The sequence below is a fragment of the Oryctolagus cuniculus genome, chromosome 9, assembly GCF_051225735.1.
Source record: "Oryctolagus cuniculus isolate XC-2025 breed Fujian yellow rabbit chromosome 9, ASM5122573v1, whole genome shotgun sequence".
NCBI lineage: Eukaryota > Metazoa > Chordata > Mammalia > Lagomorpha > Leporidae > Oryctolagus > Oryctolagus cuniculus.
Window position 1 is genome coordinate 99,272,637 of NC_142875.1, and position 20,980 is coordinate 99,293,616.

The window sequence follows — 20,980 nt, forward strand, 5'->3', positions numbered from 1 at the left end:
GTGTTATGTGAAAGTTTCAAGCCTCTCTTCATTTTGGATTAGTGTTTAGGGCAATTGTTTTTTTCTATAGTAAAGTGTTTTACCATTTAAATGAAGAGTTTTCCAAGTCCAGTTGAGTAGGTTATCAAGAGAGTATAATTTAGGATGTTTTGAAATAGGATTGAATGTTTAGGTGATTTCGTTATGTGACCTTTGACAAGATACTTAACCGTTCAGCATTTGGTTTTTGATTTATTTAGGGGTCGGTGTGGCTTAGTGGATTAAGCTACCAGTTGTGACACTGCCATCCCAATATGAGCAGTGGTTTGAGTCCCAGCTGCTCTACTTTCTAACTTCCTGCTAAAGTGCCTGAGAAAGCAGCAGAGGATGGCAGGGGCTGGGCTCCTGGCTTTGACGTTGCCCAGCTCGGACTGTAGCAGCCATCTTGGGAGTGAACCAATGAATAGATGATCTTGGTCTTTTCTCTGTCTCTTCCTCTCTATATAACTGCCTTAAAAACTTATTCTATTTATTTGAAAGGCTGAGAGAAAGAGTACTTCTATGCACTGGTTTACTCGCCAAGTGCCTGCAACAGCTGGATTTGGGCCAGGCTGAAGCCACAACTCCCACATGGGTGACAGGGACACAAGTACTATCTCCCAGACTGCATTTTAGCAGGAGCTGGATTTGGAAGCAGAGCCAGGAGTCAAACCTAGGCATTCTGATATGAGAAGTGGCTGTCCTAACTGACTTTTTTTTTTAAGATTTATTTTATTTTTTTAAAAGAAAGAATTAGAGGGAGAGACCTTCCATTGGATGATTCACTTCCCAATGTCTGCTATGGCTAGAGCTGGGCCAGGCCAAAGCTCCATCTAAGTCTCCTATTTGGATAACAGAGCCCCCAAGCACTTGGGTCATTTTCCGCTGCTTTCCCAGGCCCATTAGCAAGGAACTGGATCAGAAGTGAGTCAGGCTGGTGCCTTGGCTCACTAGGCTAATCCTCTGCCTTGCGGCGCCGGCACACTGGGTTTTAGTCCCGGTCGGGGTGCCGGATTCTGTCCCGGTTGCCCCTCTTCCAGGCCAGCTCTCTGCTGTGGCCAGGGAGTGCAGTGGAGGATGGCCCAAGTCCTTGGGCTCTGTACCCCACAGGAGACCAGGATAAGTACCTGGCTCCTGCCATTGGATCAGCACGGTGCGCCGGCTGCAGCGGCCATTGGAGGGTGAACCAACGGCAAAGGAAGACCTTTCTCTCTGTCTCTCTCTCTCACTGTGCACTCTGCCTGTCCAAAAAAAAAAAAAAAAAAAGTGAGTCACTATGAGGAGTGACCACATCATTGGATGTGCTGCTTTTTCGGAAAAAGGGCAAAATGTCTTTTTTTAGTTAGCCCAGTGTTTGAACCTGGAATTCTTTTTTTTTTTTTTTTCCCAATAGATTATTTATTTGAGAGGCAGAGTTACAGAGAGAGAGGGGGGTCTCTCACCCATTAGTTCACTCCCCAGATGGCTGCAATGGCCAGAGCTGAGCTGATCTGAAGCCAGGAACCAGATGCTTCTTCTGGGTCTCTCACTTGGGTGCAGGGCCCAAGCACTTGAGACATCTTCTACTGTTTTCCTAGGCCATTAGCATAGAGTTGGACTGGAAGTGGAGCAGCTGGGACACAAACTAGCACCCAGGCGCCACAGGCAGAGGCTTAACCTACTAAAATATTTTAAGAACACAGAAAGATAAGCATTTAACCATGTCTGTGAATCCCTGGTCTGGGCAGAGTTCTGTACAGCAGTGTGTTTCTTTTTCTTTATTTTTTTTAATCTGTTATGTTAGCCATCTTCTTTCAATGTTTTGTATCAGAGATCTTGCATATCAATAATTTTTGTTCACAGTTGCTGTAGCAGAGAAGTTAAGGGTATGGTAGTTGCAGTCAGGCGGACCTGGGCTTGAGTAACTGTTTTGTAGTGTCAAACTGATTTTCAGCTAATTACTAAGTTTTTTTGAGGTTTGATTATTTCATCTGTAGAGTTAATAAAACTTTTGAAGAATGTTCTTACCAAGATGGTAATTGAAATGTGATAATATAAGCATTAGTATACTAGATATATACTGTTTACAAAGATTATTATACTATTTAGCTAACACGTTCTTAGATAGAAATATTTAACACATAACGTTCAATGACTTCCTTTCCACCTTGCACCACTTCCTCAGGGAAGCAGCATATTCCCTGAATCTCTGGGTCTTAATGTTTGAGGGATTTAGATACTTACATTTACTTATGAAAATACAGTAAGGTTGTGGGTGTGTGTGTGTTGCTCGTGTGAATGTGTTTGGGAGTAGAAGGGAAGAATGTGTTACTGACTTCTTACAGTGTACCAAATCCTATCCTCAGCGTTCCCATTATCTTTTTATTTATACATGGGCATTGTAAATTAAAAAGATCAAACAAGGGATGAACATTTGGTGCAGGTATTAAGATTAAGACACTGCTTGGGATGCCTGCATTCCATATCAGTGTGCCAGTTTTAAGTTCCTACTCTGCTTCTCATTCTGTCTTCCTGCTAATGTTCACCCTGGAAGGCAGAAAGTAATGGCTAAAGTACTTTTGTCCTCACCATAGAAGATCTAGATTCAGTTCTGGCTCCTTGCTTCGGTCTGGCCCAGCACCAGCTATTGTGAGCATTTGAGGAGTAAATTAGCAGATGGTCACACTTTCTCTTATTCCCCACCCCCTGCCATTCAAATAAAATGAAAATAAATAAAAATTAGAAACAATTCTTCAGCTTAGAGAGGGTAAATATCACAGAGTAATGAATGGTGATCTACTTTTTTAACCTAGAGCTCTCCAACCCTTAGACCTTTGCTTTTAAACCTCACTGCCACTGTATTCTGATTGGTGGTTCCCACATCCCTGGGAGACCTTGAACCTGTTCTGAGTTTTACATATTTACCATGCCAACTTTATGATGTTGTATTTGCATTTCAATAACAATCAAACATTCTGTATTATCTAGGTGAATAGCTTTTTAAAAACTTTTATTTATTAGCCGGCGCCGTGGCTCAATAGGCTAATCCTCCACCTTGCAGCGCCGGCACACCGGGTTCTAGTCCCGGTCGGGGCGCTGGATTCTGTCCCGGTTGCCCCTCTTCCATGCCAGCTCTCTGCTATGGCCAGGGAGTGCAGTGGAGGATGGCCCAGGTGCTTGGGCCCTGCACCCCATGGGAGACCAGCAAAAGCACCTGGCTCCTGGCTCCTGCCATCGGATCAGCGCGGTGCGCCGGCTGCAGCGGCGGCCATTGGAGGGTGAACCAACGGCAAAGGAAGACCTTTCTCTCTGTCTCTCTCTCTCACTGTCCACTCTGCCTGTCAAAAAAAAAAAAAAAAAAAAAAAAAAAAAAAAAACTTTTATTTATTAGAGAGAGAGAGAGAGAGCGAGCATGCAAGAGTGCTCCCCCATCTGCTGGTTACCTTCCAAATGACAGCAGTTGCCAGGGCTGGGCTGTGGTGAAGCCTGGAGCCTGGACCTCAATCTAGATCTCCAGTGTAGGTGGCAGGAACCTAGTTTTATGAGCCACCACCATTGCCTCATAGGGTCTGCATTATCAGGAGGCTGGAGTCTATAAAGAGCAAGAACTGGGAATCGAATCCAGGTATTGTGGCATGGGACGTGTTCATCCTAACCAGCATCTTAAATGCTAGGCCAAGGACCTATTGTCATTGGGTCAGTATCTTAAAAGTAAGTAACACATGTAGTTTCATCTGTTCCTGTGGTTTTGATCTCATTGTCTTCAACTATTACCACTGTCATTGTCATGGGCCAATGAACAAAGAACAGTGGTAGATCTGATGTACAATGCTGCTTTTATACTAAGCAAAATTTAAATAATGTTGTGATCTACTATATGAAGCAAACTTGCTTTTAGCAATTTGATAAAGAAATCGAATATTTTTATGAATGAAACAACTTGGACCATTGTAGCAAGTACTCATGCTTTGAGCAGTGATTTAACTACATTATTGGTTAATTGAGTATTTAAAATTTAATGAAAATAAAGTAATTGATAATGATAATAATTAGTATTTACATCTTGAATTTCATTGTGTTTTAGTTTTCTTTGTACAGGAAACTTCATAAAGTTCATGGAAAATGGAATTAAAGATAAATTTATTCTGGTGCAAAACATTTTTGAAAAATGTGTGTAGTTTTCTCATAATACACATTTCCACAAACTTTTTGAAGACTCCTGTCAGCTGACTTGTAAATTTTAGACTTATTGTTTGTATCTTTTAAAGCATTGTGATCTATCAGAGATCTAGAAAATACTCTCCTTTATAATTATTCTGTATTGTAGTCTAGACAGACCCTTCAGTTCATGGGGTTGAAGCAGTTAATTTTGTTGAGGGAGACTACTAGAAAGCTTTGCCAAGGTGCTGCCACATAAGCTTCACCTTCCAGAATGTGTGCTTGAGTGTGCAGCAAAGCAAAGCAAGCGAAAGAATAAGAACATCAAAACATCTAGCTTACTGTGTGAGTGAGTAGTGGAAATACAGTGATTGTCAGTAACAGATCTTTTGTGCTAATTAGGGAATTTGGACTTTATTATGTGGTTAGGATGAATCTAACAAAAGCAAAAAGCAAAGTATAAGCTGAACTTTTATAATTTAATTGTGTACATGCTGAAGCTTTGCAAATCAAATCAAGTTTTACATAAAATCAAAACCCAGTTGGTTAAGGGCTCTTTGGAAGTGGGCTTCAAATGGTTTTGCAATGAAAATAAGTTGCTCTGTAAATTTTTGAATTATACATTTTTTATTTGCTTCCCTGTCCTCCACTCTCGATGTGTTCTTCCTGCCCTCCCTCCTTTCCTAGTATAGACCTATCCTTTCCTATCTGACCTGGATACTTTGTAACTAGAATAGTCTTCTGCCTAATTTATTTAATGATTTTTCATTGTATTCTAACTAAAATTTATGGCTAGCTATTACCACTTCAGGAAGTTTTCTGATCACTGGTATCTATTTATACCAGGAGAAAAGAAAAACTCATTACTATTATCTGCTTACTAGATCTGCTTTTAAAAAAAAATTTTGTTTAATTAGGCAGAGTTAGAGAGAGAAAGGTCTTCCTTCCGTTGGTTCACCCCCCACAAATGGCCGCCACGGCCAGCTTGCTGCGCCGATCCGAAGCCAGGAGCCAAGTGCTTCCTCCTGGTCTCCCATGCGGGTGCAGGGCCCAAGCACCTGGGCCATCCTCCACTGCCTTCCCAGGCCACAGCAGGGAGCTGAACTGGAAGAGGAGCAACTGAGACTAGAACCCGGCGCCCATATGGGATACCAGTGCCGCAGGCAGAGGATCAACCAAGTGAGCCATGGCACCGCCCCCTCCCCCCCTTTTTTTATTTTTAAGATTTGCTTATTTATTTGAAAAGTAGTTACAGAGAGACAGAGAGAGACAGAGAGAGAGAGAGAGAGAGAGAGACCTTCTATCTACTGGTTCACTCCCTAAATAGTTACAACGGCCAGAGCTGAGCCAGGCTGAAGCCGGGAGTCAGGAGCTTCTTCAGGGTCTTCCACGTGCGTGCAGGGGCCCAAGCACTTGGGCTGTCCTCTACTGCTTTCCCAGGCCCATTAGCAGGGAGCTGGCTAGGAAGTAAAGTATCCAGGTCTTGAACTGGCCCCCATATGGGATGCTGATGCCAGAGGCAACAGGTTTTACCCACTATGCCACGGCACTGGCCGCACTAGATTTGCATTTATTAATGATTTTGTTTTATTAGTTTTTGTTTACTTATTTGAGAAGCATTAAGGGAGAGAGAGAGTGAGTATGAGTGCAAGAGTGACAGTGATTTCTCCTCTGCTTCTGCTGGTTCATTCCCCGAATGCCCTTAACAACTAGAGCTGAGCCAGGAACTCAGACCAGGTCTCCCAGGTAGGTATCTGAAACCCAGTTACCTGAACTATCATCATTGCCTCCCAGCGTCTGTATTAGCAGGAATCTGGAATTAAGAGCTGGAGCTGGGGTTGCTGCTCTGGCGTGGTGGATAAAACCACCACGTGTAGTGCCGGCATCCCATATGGGCACCGTTTCTCTAGTCCTGGCTGCTCCACTTCCGATCCAGCTCTCTGTTATGGCCTGGGAAAGTAGTAGAAGATGGCCCAAGTCTTTGGGCTGCTGTACCCATGTGGGAGACCTGAAGAAACAAAACTCCTGGCTTCAGATCGGCGCAGCTCCGGTCGTTGTGGTCATCTGGGGAGTGAACCGGTAGATGGAAGACCTGTCTCTCTCTCTCTGCCTCTGCCTCTCTGTAACTCTGCCTTTTAAATGAATGAATAAATCTTTAAAAAAAAAAAAAAGCTGGAGCTAGCAATTGAACATGGGCACACAGGTATCTTAAATGGGGCATCAACCACTAGGCACCCCCTACTAATGATTTCATTAATGCCTTGTTCCCCACAGTTAGCCTCAAGCTATTACCTTTACATGGTACATTGTGCATGTTACATTGAAATGTCCAAGTTAAATTTGTGTTTAGCCTGAGTCCTCTGAAATCACCAGATGAAAAATATATGTATGGGAAAGTATTTCTGTATATGTGTCTTCATAGGCTACTGTGCAGTATGATTAAACTATAGTTTCTACAGCATTGAGGGGAGAAAAGTCATTGGAGTAATATCTACACAGTGACTTTCAGATGGGATGAGGGGATCAGGATAGCAAGAAATGAAAGCCATATTGTTTATATGCAAGTACATTGTTCTTCTCAGTTCATGGAGCCAGCAACCTCCATAGGTCTGGTTTCTACCAAGGACAGTTGAATCCCTGTTGATTTGTGAGGTCTGAGGTATGTAAACAGAAAAACATGAAAGGAAAAAGAAATGCAGAGAGGAGTGCTGGAGAAGAATAATGAAATTAAAGGAAAAATACTAGAGGTGGAGCAAGAGGTTATATATGATTATTTCTCTTACTATGCACATAAGGTTGCATGTGTTGTTTTACACAGTGATAGAAATTAAGATAATGTTTAAAATAAATGGGTGCTGTCCTCCATAAAAATGCTTGGTGCTTTCCTCTGTTGTCCTGAATGGAATGCATCAGGGAGAAATCTAGGGAGAGCATCACAGAGCTGTCTTCCACACTCACACATACCTCCACCCCAGCTTTTCTTTAAAGAGAAGAAAAGTTTATACTATATTTATTGTGTCATAGCTGCAGAAAGCCAAGTCAGGGGTTTTCTGTTTCACTATCACACCTGCAGATTTCTTGGCACATATGTCCACAGCATTGTGTTGGAGTCTTGATCTGCCTTTTCAGACTTTCATCAGTTGATTTTGACTGTACCAGCAGTGCCGATTATCTTTACACAACTTGGGAAACAGACAATGGCTATTTTAGGACAGCAATTTTACAAATTACACTGTGGCATGTGAGAATAGTTTCGATGCTTTTCTTTTCCTCTGGTTTGGTCCATCATGGGTAGTGTCATTTCTGTGATGTGGGGTATTGTGGTGCTTTTCAGGCTGTAGTAAAACCACTCTTTTTTTCCTTTGTATTTAAGTATTTGCACCTGATTGTTACCTGTCGCCATTCTCCACCTTGATTTGGTGATGCTTAGAAACACAGTGCAGCTCTGGCTACCGCCTCTTAACCTCCTGGTTATTTTGATTGTCTTTCACTCTGACAACTTTATGACCCAATTAGGTCCTTGATATGGCAACCTATTAAGTTGTTTTTTGTTCATATCTTCTTTGTCCCCCAAATTTCCTTTTTTATTTGACTCAGATTTCAGGGTTCCACACTAAGCACTCCCTTCTTTTCTCTCCTCTCTGTTTTCTGTCATACCTGCCTAGCATAATCTTATTCTTGATTTAAAGTGAGCATCTATCTATACTGCTTCTGCATTGAGTATGTGCATATTTCTGCAGAGGAAAAATCACCCAGCTGTGCTGAATGGTCTTACATAAAATCTGTGGCTCCAGATCTCAAATGTACTCCTAATTCTACAGGCAATCCTAAGAAAAATGCCTATTAAGTTTGGTTTCCCATTCTCAGAGATGACTGTATCATATTCTCTCTTCTTTTATTAACTCTGCAAAAATTCCTCTTCCCATGTAATATTGCTGGCTGCCTTCATGTTACATTGAGAACATCAGAATAGTCGGATGCTCTCCAGAGCCTTCCCAGCATTCATTCTAACAACCTTCTTGCTCCTGCTCTTTGATAGCAGTGTCACTGTTCATATATTCAACTCTGCCACTTTCTCTCTTCCTCCATCTCTGTTAATCTTACTCCATGTCCCCAACGAAAACACACTGCTTCCTCAATTACCCTGTCTTTTTATGCTCAGATTTCTGCTCTCGGCTCATTATCACAAGCATGCTGGTGTATCTTAAACATTCATCTTCCATCTCTAAAAATCCTTCCCATGATGGATGTACTCTTCTGGTTGCCTCATGTTTTCCTTTACCGTCTCAGCAGATCTTGTTGTTTTTTTAAAAAAAAAAAAGTTGCTGTCTGCCTTTCCTCAGCCTTTTCCAGTTCATCTAATATGGCTTCTATTTTTATCACTCCCCCAACACTGCTCTTGGGAAGGCTATCCTAGCATTCACCTCGTCTGATCTAAATATCAGTTCTCTCCTTACCTTTCAGTGCCATTCTACACACCACCTCCTTGGAAACACTATTTTCTTTCAGCATCTCTGACACCCAGTCTTCACTTGTCATTCCTTCTGCATTGGCATTTTTTTATTCCACGGCCTTCCGCTAGACCCTGAAAGGCTTCATTTTCTGGCCTAATCTGTTTGAGTGTAAAACATCTGTTGATAGCTCCCAAATTAAGATACGCAGTAAGATACTTTAGAATACCTATATAATAGCTTTAATTAAATATCAAACTTAGTTTTAACTGCAATAGATCTCTTAATTTTGCGTGCCCTTTTCAAAACCCTTTTTTGCCATCTCAATAAATTGTATCACCATTCACCAAACACCAAGTGACCTTTGTTCTCTCCTTCCACTTTTCATATTAAATCTGACATGAAGTCTTTTTGTGCCCCCTGTATCTTCAGTTCACCTCATGCTGTGAGCATTATCTTTTGCTGAGATTACTGCAGGGTTTTCTAACTTGTCTTTGCTTCCGCATCTTGCTCCTTGCTAGTCTCATCTCCATAGCAGCTGCACTAAGCACTTTAGGGTAGATATTGTCACTCCTTGCTTAAGGTCTTGCTATGTTCTCTCATTATACTTAGGGTAAAACCCAAACTTCTTACCAAACAGCTCTCCATCATCTGGCTTCTTTCTGCCTGTGTGATGCACCACTGCCCTCCCCTTCCTTAGGCTCTACCATATTGGGCTTTTTTTTTCTTTTTCTTTTCCTTAAAAAAAAAAAAAAAGAAAATCAGCAAAACAAAATCAAGCCAAGCTGTTTCTGTCTTCAAAGCTTTGCATTTGTATTCTTTCTGCCTCTTCTCCCAGATCTTTATTGATCTGACTGTTGCTGAAATAGACTGCCTTACATCCAGTGTTGCTGTGACATTGTCCATTTTTGCCATAGCACATGTCACTGTGCTGTGGGATGCTTGTTAGTTTATGATGTCTGCCCCTCCTCTTCAAAAATGAGTTCAGTGAGGTTGGGACGTGGATTTCGTTCTCTTCTTTCAAAGTATATATGTAACTCTTGGTAAGCATTCAGTAAGTATTTGTTGAATGAATAAATGAAAGCCAACTCTTTCTGAAAAAATTAACAATTGGGTTGAGATATATACATATTTCTTTTACACCATAGACAAATATATAGCTTTACCCCAGTTGCTAGAAACTCGAATGTTTACTGGCTTGCTCTTATTTTTGTTAGCTTTATAAACTATTTCTTTGTACCTTGTGTTACATACAAGGAATCACTTCCTAATGCAAAAGACTTTTCAGTGATCTACAAAGCTCTTCAGCAGGGGGTGGCAAAAGGGCAGCCTAGTTGTGACCTGTTTCTACACCCTATAAGCTAAGAATGAATTTTACATTGTCTGACAATTGAGAAAAGCAAGAATGTGTGAGACTGATGGTATATGGTTCACAAAGTTTAAAATATTTACTCTTTGACCCTTGTTGAAGGATCTGAGCCTTTGTTACCTGTCTGACCTCATCTACACTGCATTGATTCCCGGTCCACTTAGCTGCTTTGACTTCCCTGTTCCTAAGCAGATCAAGCCCTCTCTATTATCTTAGGATCTTTGCATTTGCTTTTTCTTCTGGGTGGAACATGCCTTCCTCAATATGTGTATGCCTGAGGCTTATTCTCTCATTTCCCTTCCATTTCCGCTCAGATGTCACTTTCTTAGTGTGCCCTTTCCTGAGCATTCTATTTACAATTAGAAGCTCAACACCCATTCTTGTATTCCCAGTATCCTTTTCTCTTTTATTTTTTTTCCCACAGGGCTTATTGCCATTTTTACATTTTTCCTTTCCAACAAACATTAAACTCAGTAAAGGCTAAGATTTTTGTCTGTTTGTTCACAGCAATATTCCCAAAGATAGTACTTAACTATAGTACATAATGAATGAAATATCATTCATTAGATATTTGTTGAATTAATGGTAATAGATTAACATTACTGTGAAAACCAATATTAGAAAAGAGCTTCTATCAAAACATTTTGGTAAACATTGACAAACTGCTGTAGGACAGACCTTACATATGTGTGAATAAGATGCTTGCCCTCAAAGAGAGCAGAGTGGTAGTGAGAACAAGCATGGAAATAAATGAAAGGTGAGATGAATTATCAGTGACTTAATAAGGAGTTGAATTGATAATTTTAAATATTCTTGTGGAAGTTTAAGTGTTGATGTAAAATTCCACATTATTGTTTTACATTTTTTAAAATTTTTACTTACTTATTTGAAAACCAGAGTTACAGAGAGGGAGATGGAAAAGGAGAGAAAGAGGCAGAGAGAGAGAGAATATCTCTTCCATCCTGTGGTTCACTTCCCAAATGGCCACCTCGGCCAGGAGCCAGGAGCTTCTACCGAAGGGTCTCCCAGGTAGGCGCAGGGTCCCAAGCGCTTGGGCAATCATCCAGTGCTTTCCCAGGTGCATTAACAGAAGTGGAGCAGCTGGTCTCAAATTGGTGCCATATGGAAGGCTGGCATCGCAAGGTGGCAGCTTTACCCACTCAACACCAGCCCCAAAATTCTTATTTTTAAATCATGCTTCGACATTTAGGTAGTACTAAAAATATTATATCAATTTTTATGTTAACTGAATTTGAGCAGAGCTGTTCTTTGAAGGTAAAGTGAGAGAGAGAAGGAAAGAGAGACTGTGTGGGTAGTGGGGGGGTGGAATATATATATATTTTCTATATATGTAATTTTATATATAATACAGATGTTCATATCTGTTACATTGTTTTACCTGTAATTAGCCCTTTCCTCGTTTCCATTCTCCAGGGAAAACATAAATAACTGAGTCAAGTTGGAATGTTGTATTTCTTTAAATTTGAGAATAACAGACATTTGGGAGATTTTTATGATATGTTAACATATTTCATTTGTGTGATATATATATATATATATATATATATATAGGCAGAGGGGAAGCAAAACAACCAGTAGTAGTTTCTGACAAATATTGATTGTTTAATAGAATAGCAATAAATTTTGGGGAAGGAAAGCAAGAATAATTCCTTTTCCCATTTAAACAATGTATTTTCTCTCAGAGTTGCACTTTGAGCAGGCTTGTCAGTAGAGAGGATGTGCTTAGTTAATGCTATTTATGTATTTGGTCAGCAGTGTTTAATCAAAACCTATACACCAATAAGGAACTATGCTATGAGTTGTGCAGCATGAAAATCTTTTTTTTTCTTTTCAACTTTTATTTAATAAATGTAAATTTCCAAAGTACAACTTTTGTATTATAGCAGCTTTTCCCCCCATAAGCTCCCAGCATGAAAATCTATCAGGCACGAACCTCATACTCCAGGAAGGCATATTCACTGGTATAATAATATGTGTATTATAGGCCACCTAGAATGTGGAGACAAATTATTGAGTTACAGTGGTTTGGGAGTTAGGAAGGTCAACAGTAGTTAAGAAATACACTTTCCGGGGCAGCACCGCAGCTCAATAGGCTAATCCTCCGCCTTGTGGCGCCGGCACACCAGGTTCTAGTCCTGGTCGGGGCACAGGATTCTGTCCCGGTTGCCCCTCTTCCAGGCCAGCTCTCTACTGTGGCCCGGGAGTGCAGTGGAGGATGGCCCAAGTACTTGGGCCCTGCATCCCATGGGAGACCAGGAGAAGCACCTGGCTCCTGCCTTTGGATAGGCGCGGTGCGCCGGCCTTGGCGGCCATTGGAGGGTGAACCAACGGCGAAAGGAAGACCTTTCTCTCTCTCTCTCTCTCTCTCTCTCACTCTCACTCTCACTGTCCACTCTGCCTGTAAGAAAGAAAGAAAGAAAGAAAGAAAGAAAGAAAGAGGAGAGGAGAGGAGAGGAGAGGAGAGGAGAGGAGAGGAGAGGAGAGGAGAGGAGAGGAGAGGAGAGGAGAGGAGAGGAGAGGAGAGGAGAGGAGAGGAGAGGAGAGGAGAGGAGAGGAGAGGAGAGGAGAGGAGAGGAGAGGAGAGGAGAGGAGAGGAGAGGAGAGGAGAGGAGAGGAGAGGAGAGGAGAGGAGAGGAGAGGAGAGGAGAGGAGAGGAGAGGAGAGGAGAGGAGAGGAGAGGAGAGGAGAGGAGAGGAGAGGAGAGGAGAGGAGAGGAGAGGAGAGGAGAGGAGAGGAGAGGAGAGGAGAGGAGAGGAGAGGAGAGGAGAGGAGAGGAGAGGAGAGGAGAGGAGAGGAGAGGAGAGGAGAGGAGAGGAGAGGAGAGGAGAGGAGAGGAGAGGAGAGGAGAGGAGAGGAGAGGAGAGGAGAGGAGAGGAGAGGAGAGGAGAGGAGAGGAGAGGAGAGGAGAGGAGAGGAGAGGAGAGGAGAGGAGAGGAGAGGAGAGGAGAGGAGAGGAGAGGAGAGGAGAGGAGAGGAGAGGAGAGGAGAGGAGAGGAGAGGAGAGGAGAGGAGAGGAGAGGAGAGGAGAGGAGAGGAGAGGAGAGGAGAGGAGAGGAGAGGAGAGGAGAGGAGAGGAGAGGAGAGGAGAGGAGAGGAGAGGAGAGGAGAGGAGAGGAGAGGAGAGGAGAGGAGAGGAGAGGAGAGGAGAGGAGAGGAGAGGAGAGGAGAGGAGAGGAGAGGAGAGGAGAGGAGAGGAGAGGAGAGGAGAGGAGAGGAGAGGAGAGGAGAGGAGAGGAGAGGAGAGGAGAGGAGAGGAGAGGAGAGGAGAGGAGAGGAGAGGAGAGGAGAGGAGAGGAGAGGAGAGGAGAGGAGAGGAGAGGAGAGGAGAGGAGAGGAGAGGAGAGGAGAGGAGAGGAGAGGAGAGGAGAGGAGAGGAGAGGAGAGGAGAGGAGAGGAGAGGAGAGGAGAGGAGAGGAGAGGAGAGGAGAGGAGAGGAGAGGAGAGGAGAGGAGAGGAGAGGAGAGGAGAGGAGAGGAGAGGAGAGGAGAGGAGAGGAGAGGAGAGGAGAGGAGAGGAGAGGAGAGGAGAGGAGAGGAGAAATACACTTTCCTAAATTTGAGTTTGGGTTTTAAAAGATAGAAGCTTAGGACAGCAATAACAAATAGGGAGGAGCCTGCCTGACTTAGCCTGACTAGAGCAGTGTGCATTCATATCACCTGTGGGTCTTGTTATAATTCAGATTCTCATTGAATAGATCTTGTGTGAGCCTAAGTTTCTGAATTCTCCCAAGATCTCAGGTGATGCTGACAATGTGAGTTCATGGATGACACTTTGAATAACAAAATGGTGAACCACATTTTATAATCTGGTGTCAGAAACCAATATAAATTGAACAACTGGTTCCTTTTCCATCTTGGTTTTTTCTCTTCTTACACACTTATTTGCTCACTTCTGTATGGTAGTGGATAGGAGATATAGTTAAATCCATCCAACATTTCATTGCTTATTGTAATAGTTGGGAACTTAAGCAGTTGTGAATTTCATTTTAGGGTTAATTCACTTATGAATCACTCTCATTTTTATTCTCTTTCTGCTTAAAGGTTGATAAATTCAAAATGAACTTAACATCTTTTAATTCAGGTTAGTTCAGATCCAACAGTAGTCTGAGAGAATTTTAAAACAACATATACTAAGCCATTAGATCTTTTCTTACTGGTAGCATCATGTAGTATGAATTTACTAACATATTTGGATTTTCCTATGTACTCAGATTTACAGTACATCTTTTTTTTCCCCAAAGATTTTTATTTTTCATTTGAGAGGCGGAGTTACAGAGAGGAGAAAGGTCTTCCGCTGCTGATTCACTCCCCAAATGGCCGCAGTGGCTGGAGCTGGGCTGATCCAAAGCCGGGAGCCAGGAGCTTCTTCTGGGTCTCCCATATGGGTGCAGAGGCCCAAGCACTTTGGCCATCTTCTGCTGCTTTCGCATGCTACTAGCAGGGAGCTGGAACAGAAGTGGAGCAGCTGAGATTCGAACTGGTGCCCATATGGAATGCTGGTGCTGCAGGTGGAGTTTTAACCTATTACACCACTGCGCTGGGCCACTATAATGCATCTTGATTTGTTGATACATTAAAGAAGTGAAGGAAATTCCCTGTGTTATAGATTCTATTATATATCAGGTTATTTGTTCCTAAATAAGCATTTAGAAAGTACTCCCTTGTTTTACATTTAACATATATTTTGATGATACTCTTGATACTCTGTTTTTATCCCTTCCCATAGAAATAGTATTGAAAAATATGTAAGTGAGACCAGAATATAATGTGTTTTCATCTGTTCTAGTTAATATGTGAATTAAGAACTATACATTCAGTGATGTGTGGGCGTGGTCATTTGTGTGTATACACACACACACACACACACAGGACAAGAAGGTAGGGTAGAAAGGGGACAATAGGAGACATTGGTTTAATCATCTCACAATTTTCTACACTTTTCTTAGTTGCCTGATGTAGATGAAATCATTTTCTCATTTGATTTATATTTGCCAGGCAGGGTGACATTGAGAGAGTCACACACACACACACACACACACACACACACAGAGAGAGAGAGAGAGAGAGAGAGAGAGAGAGAGAGAGATGTTCCATTTGTGGGAATTCATTACCCAGAATGTCAAAACAGCTAGGGCTGGGGTCTGTATTCCTTACTCAGCATTTTATCATGTCTTTTTAGAGTTGATGGAGGGTAGTCATTCAATAGTATGTTCAGCATTTGATGGTCAAAACAACCCTTTTTAAAAACCACACAAGTAGGGTAGGAATTGGGGTCAGCTGGGAGCAATGAGTTTCCTCAATTCTGTCTTCTAAAACACAGCTGAAAGCACCATGACCCAATTCTATGTCTTAGGGGTAAAGTTGGGATAAAGAAATCACTTACTCTCAGACATAATTATAATAAAAAATGCTGAGGAATAAAATTGGCTTTGATTGGATCAAAAGTTTAACCCATAATATTTGCCTGCTAACCAAAAAACACTCAAGTGGTTTTAATTAGGTTCCTTACTCTATGTGTCATAGTGCCCCAAATAACCAGGTTACTGCTACGAGGCGGTGGTGATTGCCAGCACCATCTGGAATAATTCAGAGATGCAAGGTGAAAGGAATTTTTGTCTCATTTAAAGTATTTCTCTTAAAACAGAGCAAAATCTTTGTGTTTAATAAATGAATGTTATAAGCAATTTAATTTTGAAAAAGAACAGTTTGGTTCATGAAAACAATCTTACTATTTTTTTCCAGATTGAAGACATCAATTTGCTTTTTCTATTGGTTGATATGATGAATATCAGATTTTAAAAATTAGAAAAATCCCCAAAACATTAAGGGATGAGAATCGAATATAAACATGACATCTGTTTTTATTTCTTCTAGTGGCAACAGTTTTTGTTATATTTTCTGTGGCAAAATCCTACTGCATGTATTCAAAATGGCAAAAGTGAAGAGATCTGAAATGTGACTTTTGCATAGTGTGCATTTCCATCAGAGAATGAGCTTTTCTCTTACCATCTGTGTCATCAGTTCACTATTTCCTTTTGAAAGCCCCCCCCCCAGCTTTACTGAGGTATAATTGACAAATGGAAATTGTGTACATTAAGATGAGGAACAAGATGCTTTGATATACCTGGACATTAAGTAGGATTACTACCTTTTCTCCTTTGAGGTTCCCCCATATACATATATTTCTTTGTTTGATGTGGTACCATGTGTTCTGTGTGCTTTCATCACTCTTTTGCATTCTATTGTTGTTATTCCTGTGGCCAATTTCAAATGCTCGTTCATGGAGTTTTCTTCTGTGTGGTTGTGTTTACTGTTGAGTCTGTCTTTCTTGAATGTTGCCATTCTGTTGTGTTCTTCACCTTCAGGACTTCATGTGTGAGTGTGTATGTGAGTGTGTGAGTGTGTGTGTGGTGCTGGTGCTGGTGCTGGTGTAGTTCTATTTCCTTATAGAACTCATTTTGTCCAGGCAGTGTCTTCCTAATTTGTTATCTGTATTCTCTTGCTCTTTATTAAGCTTCTTCAAAATGATCAAAATTTATTTTTTCAGTTAGTTAATAGATCTCTGTTTCTTTGGAGTCTGTTACAGATTTATTAGTTTCCTTTGGTGGTGTATTCTGTAACTAGCTACATGAAAACTGAAAGTGTCTACAGAAAAATTATTATAATTAGCAGGATCATTTTTCAGTTTTACTTGATACAGCAATCATATGAATATCTGTATGTCAGCAAAATGCCATTAGAAAATACAGTTTTACAAAAAAGATATCACTAAACTAATGTATTTGGGACGTGTTTATTAGTTCGTGGAGCCTTAGATGGAAAGTTGATGGATGACAGGTGAACTTTATGCACTGAAGATGATTGCTCTGTCACTCCCTTAACTCACTGATGAATCTTAGCCTAACACTGGGAAAACTGACATCTGATGGAAGGGACTATCAGTCACACAACACCTTTATTTTTCTTACTTAACTAGTTGAAACCTACTGTACTCAAATATTTAAAGATATTTCTCAATATCAAAAACAAAAACAGGGCAAGAGATTGAGGAAAAAGTTAAATTCCAGCATGAAGAAGCACATATACAGAATTTGAGTCATTTGATAGAAAACTGCATTTCTTTAAAGAAACAAAAGTCCTTTAAAAAAAGGGGGGAGGGGTGGGAAGGTGGTTTGGGACTCTTCTCTAGATAACAGAAAACTGAAGGACTTTTTTTGGATTTGAGTCAGTTGCTTTTTTGTCATTTGAAACTTTCTCATTCCTTTCTTTTGTTTTATGATCATCCAATTGTGTTCCATAAAGTACATGATGAAATGCATGCTCTTTAGAGGAAAAGTGAAGTGAACCATCATTGTGTAGTTTGCTACCGGTGATAGGAAGGAATTTGAAATTGAGTGAATTTTACAGCTGGAATTCTTTGTTGGTTCCAGCTGTCCCTTCCATGGTGCTTCTACTGTGAGTCTGTAAGTAAACATACTCTTTCCCAGGCATATGTGTACATCACTTGATTTTTTTTCCCTCCTATCCACAGGCAAGTGAAAGACCAGAATAAGAAGGTTGCCAATCTGAAGCACAAGGAACAGGTGGAAAAGAAGAAGAGTGCACAGATGCTGGAGGAGGCGCGGCGCAGGGAGGACGACCTCAACGACAGCTCACAGCAGCTGCAGGTTAGAGCGCCAGGAGCATCTGCAGGGACTGGGTGAAGAGCTTTCATCCATAACCGCATGTTTTCTCTTCATCTGTATCCTCCTCTTTTTTTCTCTTTCTAACCCGCTTGCTGCCTTCCTCTCAGGCCAACTGTTTAGCAATAAAGGAATGACTTTAAATAGAAAAGGCAAGTTTTATTCCACAGCTTTTTGAGGACACCTCAGCGTAGGAGAAAGTTCATCTTGCTTCAAGTTGACCACACTTAATTGGTAAGTTCAATGTCAGTTCAATGAGTGGGTGATATTAACCTTCAGGTTGTCAGTATAACTGTTTGCCTATTCAGTTCCTCAAAGTTCATTGCTGATCTTGTCTGTTTGATTTTCTTCCTTTTTTCTATGATTTTTTCCTTCCTCTTTTCTTTCTGCTGTTCTTTCCTCTCTGTTTTTTGCCCTTTCCTCTTTCTAAAAATTAAATTTAGAGGGAGTATTTCAGTTACATTGGATGTATAAACTATATTTTTTCACTTCAGTGGAGTAAAAATTTATGTGTAAGACTAATTACGCACAGCTTGATTAAACCAGGCTCAGTAACAACAAGTAGCAACTACCATGTGATAAGTGCCAGTTATGATCCCAGGACTTGAAACTAGGCCTTGGTCATTCTCCAATCACCACCCCCACCCCACCCCCACCCCTTTTTTAAAGACTTTATTTTATTTATTTGAAAGGCAGAAGAACAAAGAGAAAGGGAGAGACACGGTGAGAAAGAGAGATGGTTCACTTCCCAAGTGGCCTAAATGGCTGGGGCCAGCAGCCCAGAACTCCATCCTGGTTTCCCACAAATGTTGCGCAAAGGTTGCCTTCCCACACACGTGAACAGGGAACTGGGTCAGCAGTGGAGCAGCTGGGGTTGCGACCAGCACTCCAGTATGGAATTCCAGCACTGTTGGCATAACCTGCTGTGCCACCGTGCTGGCCCTGATGGGCATTCCTTTCTTCTAACCTTCAGTGTAATCCATTAGAACAGGTAGTTGTTGTGCACACTTTTCAGGCAAGGACATAACTCAGAGACATTAAATGACTGAAATGTGTGAGCTTTCTGAGTGGCTCAGCCCTGATTTTAGAGGAGACTTCCTGAATCTACAGCTTGCCCTCTTCATCTTGAGTAAATCTTCTGAATGAAATTTAGGTTTTAGAGAATAATGCCATAAACTGGCTGGAATCCTCTGAAAATCCTGGTGAGACTTCTGAGCCACCAAGAGATTGTTTTTTTCTAGCTTCACCTTCTAATTTGGTATGATATATAAGGTGTATATGCCACAATTACATAAATACAAAATCTTCACTGGAGAGACAGGATTTTTGGAAGCCATTTTTAGCCTTATAACAAGTTCACTTTACACATGAAGATACTAGTTTTTACTTTTTTCATTCTTTTCTGTAACTTACTGTAGACTCTTTATAGGAAAAGTATAGATTTCCCTAAATGCAACATGTTTTGAGAAAAACAGCATACTGTGTCTCACCCTTGCCTATAACATTTAATATTCCTATTCTTCCTCCTTTTATTTATTTTTAAAAATATGTATTTATTTATTTGAAATAAATTTGAAATATTTGAAATAAAAGAGTTAGAGAGAAGGGGAGTCAGAGAGAGAGAGAGAAATCTTTCATCTGCCAGTTCACTACCAAACTGGCTGTAATGCTCAGGGCTGTGCCAGGCCGAAGCTAGGAGCCAAGAGCTTCTTCTGTGTTTTCCATGTGGGTACAGGGGCCCAAGCACTTGGGCCATCTTCTGCTGCTTTCCCAGGTGCATTAGCAGGAAGCTGGGTTTGCAGTGGAGCAGCTGGGACTCGAACCAGTGCTCACGTGGATGCTGGTACTACAGGCTGTGGCTTAACCTACTATGTCATAATGCCATCCTCCTTTTCCTCCTTTAAAAAAAGAAATTGGGGCTGGCGCTGTGTTGTAGCGGGTAAAGCCGCTGCCTGCAGTGCTGGCATCCCATATGTGCCTGGTTCAAGTCCTGGCTGCTCCACTTCCGATCCAGCTCTCTGCTATGGCCTGGGAGAGCAGTAGAAGATGGCTCAAGTCCTTGGGCCTCTGCACCTGTGTGAGAGACCTGGAAGAAGCTCCTGGCTCCTGGATTTGGATTGGCTCAGCTCCAGCTGTTGTGGCCAGCTGGGGAGTGAACCAGCAGATGGAAGACCTCCCTCCCTCTCTCTGTGCCTCTCCTTCTCTCTCTGTGTAACTCTGGCTTTCAAATAAATAAATAAAATCTTTTAAAAAAGGAATTTCCTTAAAAAAAAAAACAAATCTAATGGGTGCAAAATATTTCATTTCTCTGATTACCAATGACAATGAGTGTGTTTTTATGTCTCAGATTTTATTTGTTTGTTATTGTACCTCAGACTTCTCTTCCATGGTAGGATTCTCCCCCATGGATTTTTTTGCTTAGTAAATAGTCCCATTTTAAGATGTATATTTAACTGTAAATATTTCTAAATTTTCCTGTGTTTTCATTTTTTACCTGTTCATTTTATTTTATAGTATTTTATGTGGTGAAGGCATCTTTTTCTAGTAATTTCATTGGAGTGTTTATAGTGAATTATTTCATTTCTCACACTTTTTAATTGATATCTTTCTATTTTATGAAATTGTTTAATAATTAGTCTATTTCTGGAGTTTCAAATTAACCTTTCTTGAACTACGAGTGCATTGTTTTTTAGTTATAGAAAATGGTTTGTTTTATGATAAAGCAAAATGGTCTTTATGTTAGCCCCTTAACTGTTAGATTTTTCTGCTGTTTCTTCCCTTCCTCCTCATTCAATATGTTTTTTACTGCTAATCTGTCTTTGTAAACCAAAAGTGCTGTTTAATCTGTCAGTTATTGTGATAACACCAAAAGTGCTTTCATATGTAATCTTTTAATTCCTGTTTAAATTGAGAAATAAGTTAAGATCGATTTTATTAGTTTCCTCTATATGTAAAATATAAATAAATAATTTAGGGGGAATGACTCATTTTTCCAAGTTGTTTCAAGTGATATATATCAAAGTTATGGAAAATTATAGCTGATGGCCAAATAGATGTAATTCATTTAAATATAGAAAAAGTTATTGAACTACAAATTTGGATACCTAGGGTTAATCTCAGTTCTTTTATTACTAACTACTCTGTTGCTGAAGTGCATTTCTTATGTTACAAGTGAGGACCCAAGTGATGTGATCTCTTAATATGGTTCCCCACTAAAAGAAGATGGGGATTCTTGGCAAAGTTACTGATTTCAATGTTAGAGCAGGCAGTGTACAAGATAAACCTGTATTAGTGATTCTCATT

The 20,980-nt window shown here is 40.9% G+C and overlaps 1 protein-coding gene across 13 annotated transcripts in view; it reads left to right on the top strand.

The window, feature by feature from the left end:
* Positions 1-20,980, top strand: part of ERC1 (ELKS/RAB6-interacting/CAST family member 1) — a 522,480-nt gene that overhangs the window by 207,562 nt on the left and 293,938 nt on the right. For all 13 annotated transcript variants that reach the window (XR_016213449.1, XR_016213450.1, XR_016213451.1 and 10 more), the window contains one exon: positions 17,527-17,662. Coding sequence is in view for 10 of the 13 variants with exons in the window: in XM_089304491.1 (XP_089160617.1) it covers positions 17,527-17,662 (136 nt within the window). In the remaining 3 variants the exon portion in view is untranslated. The remainder of the gene's footprint in view (positions 1-17,526; positions 17,663-20,980) is intronic.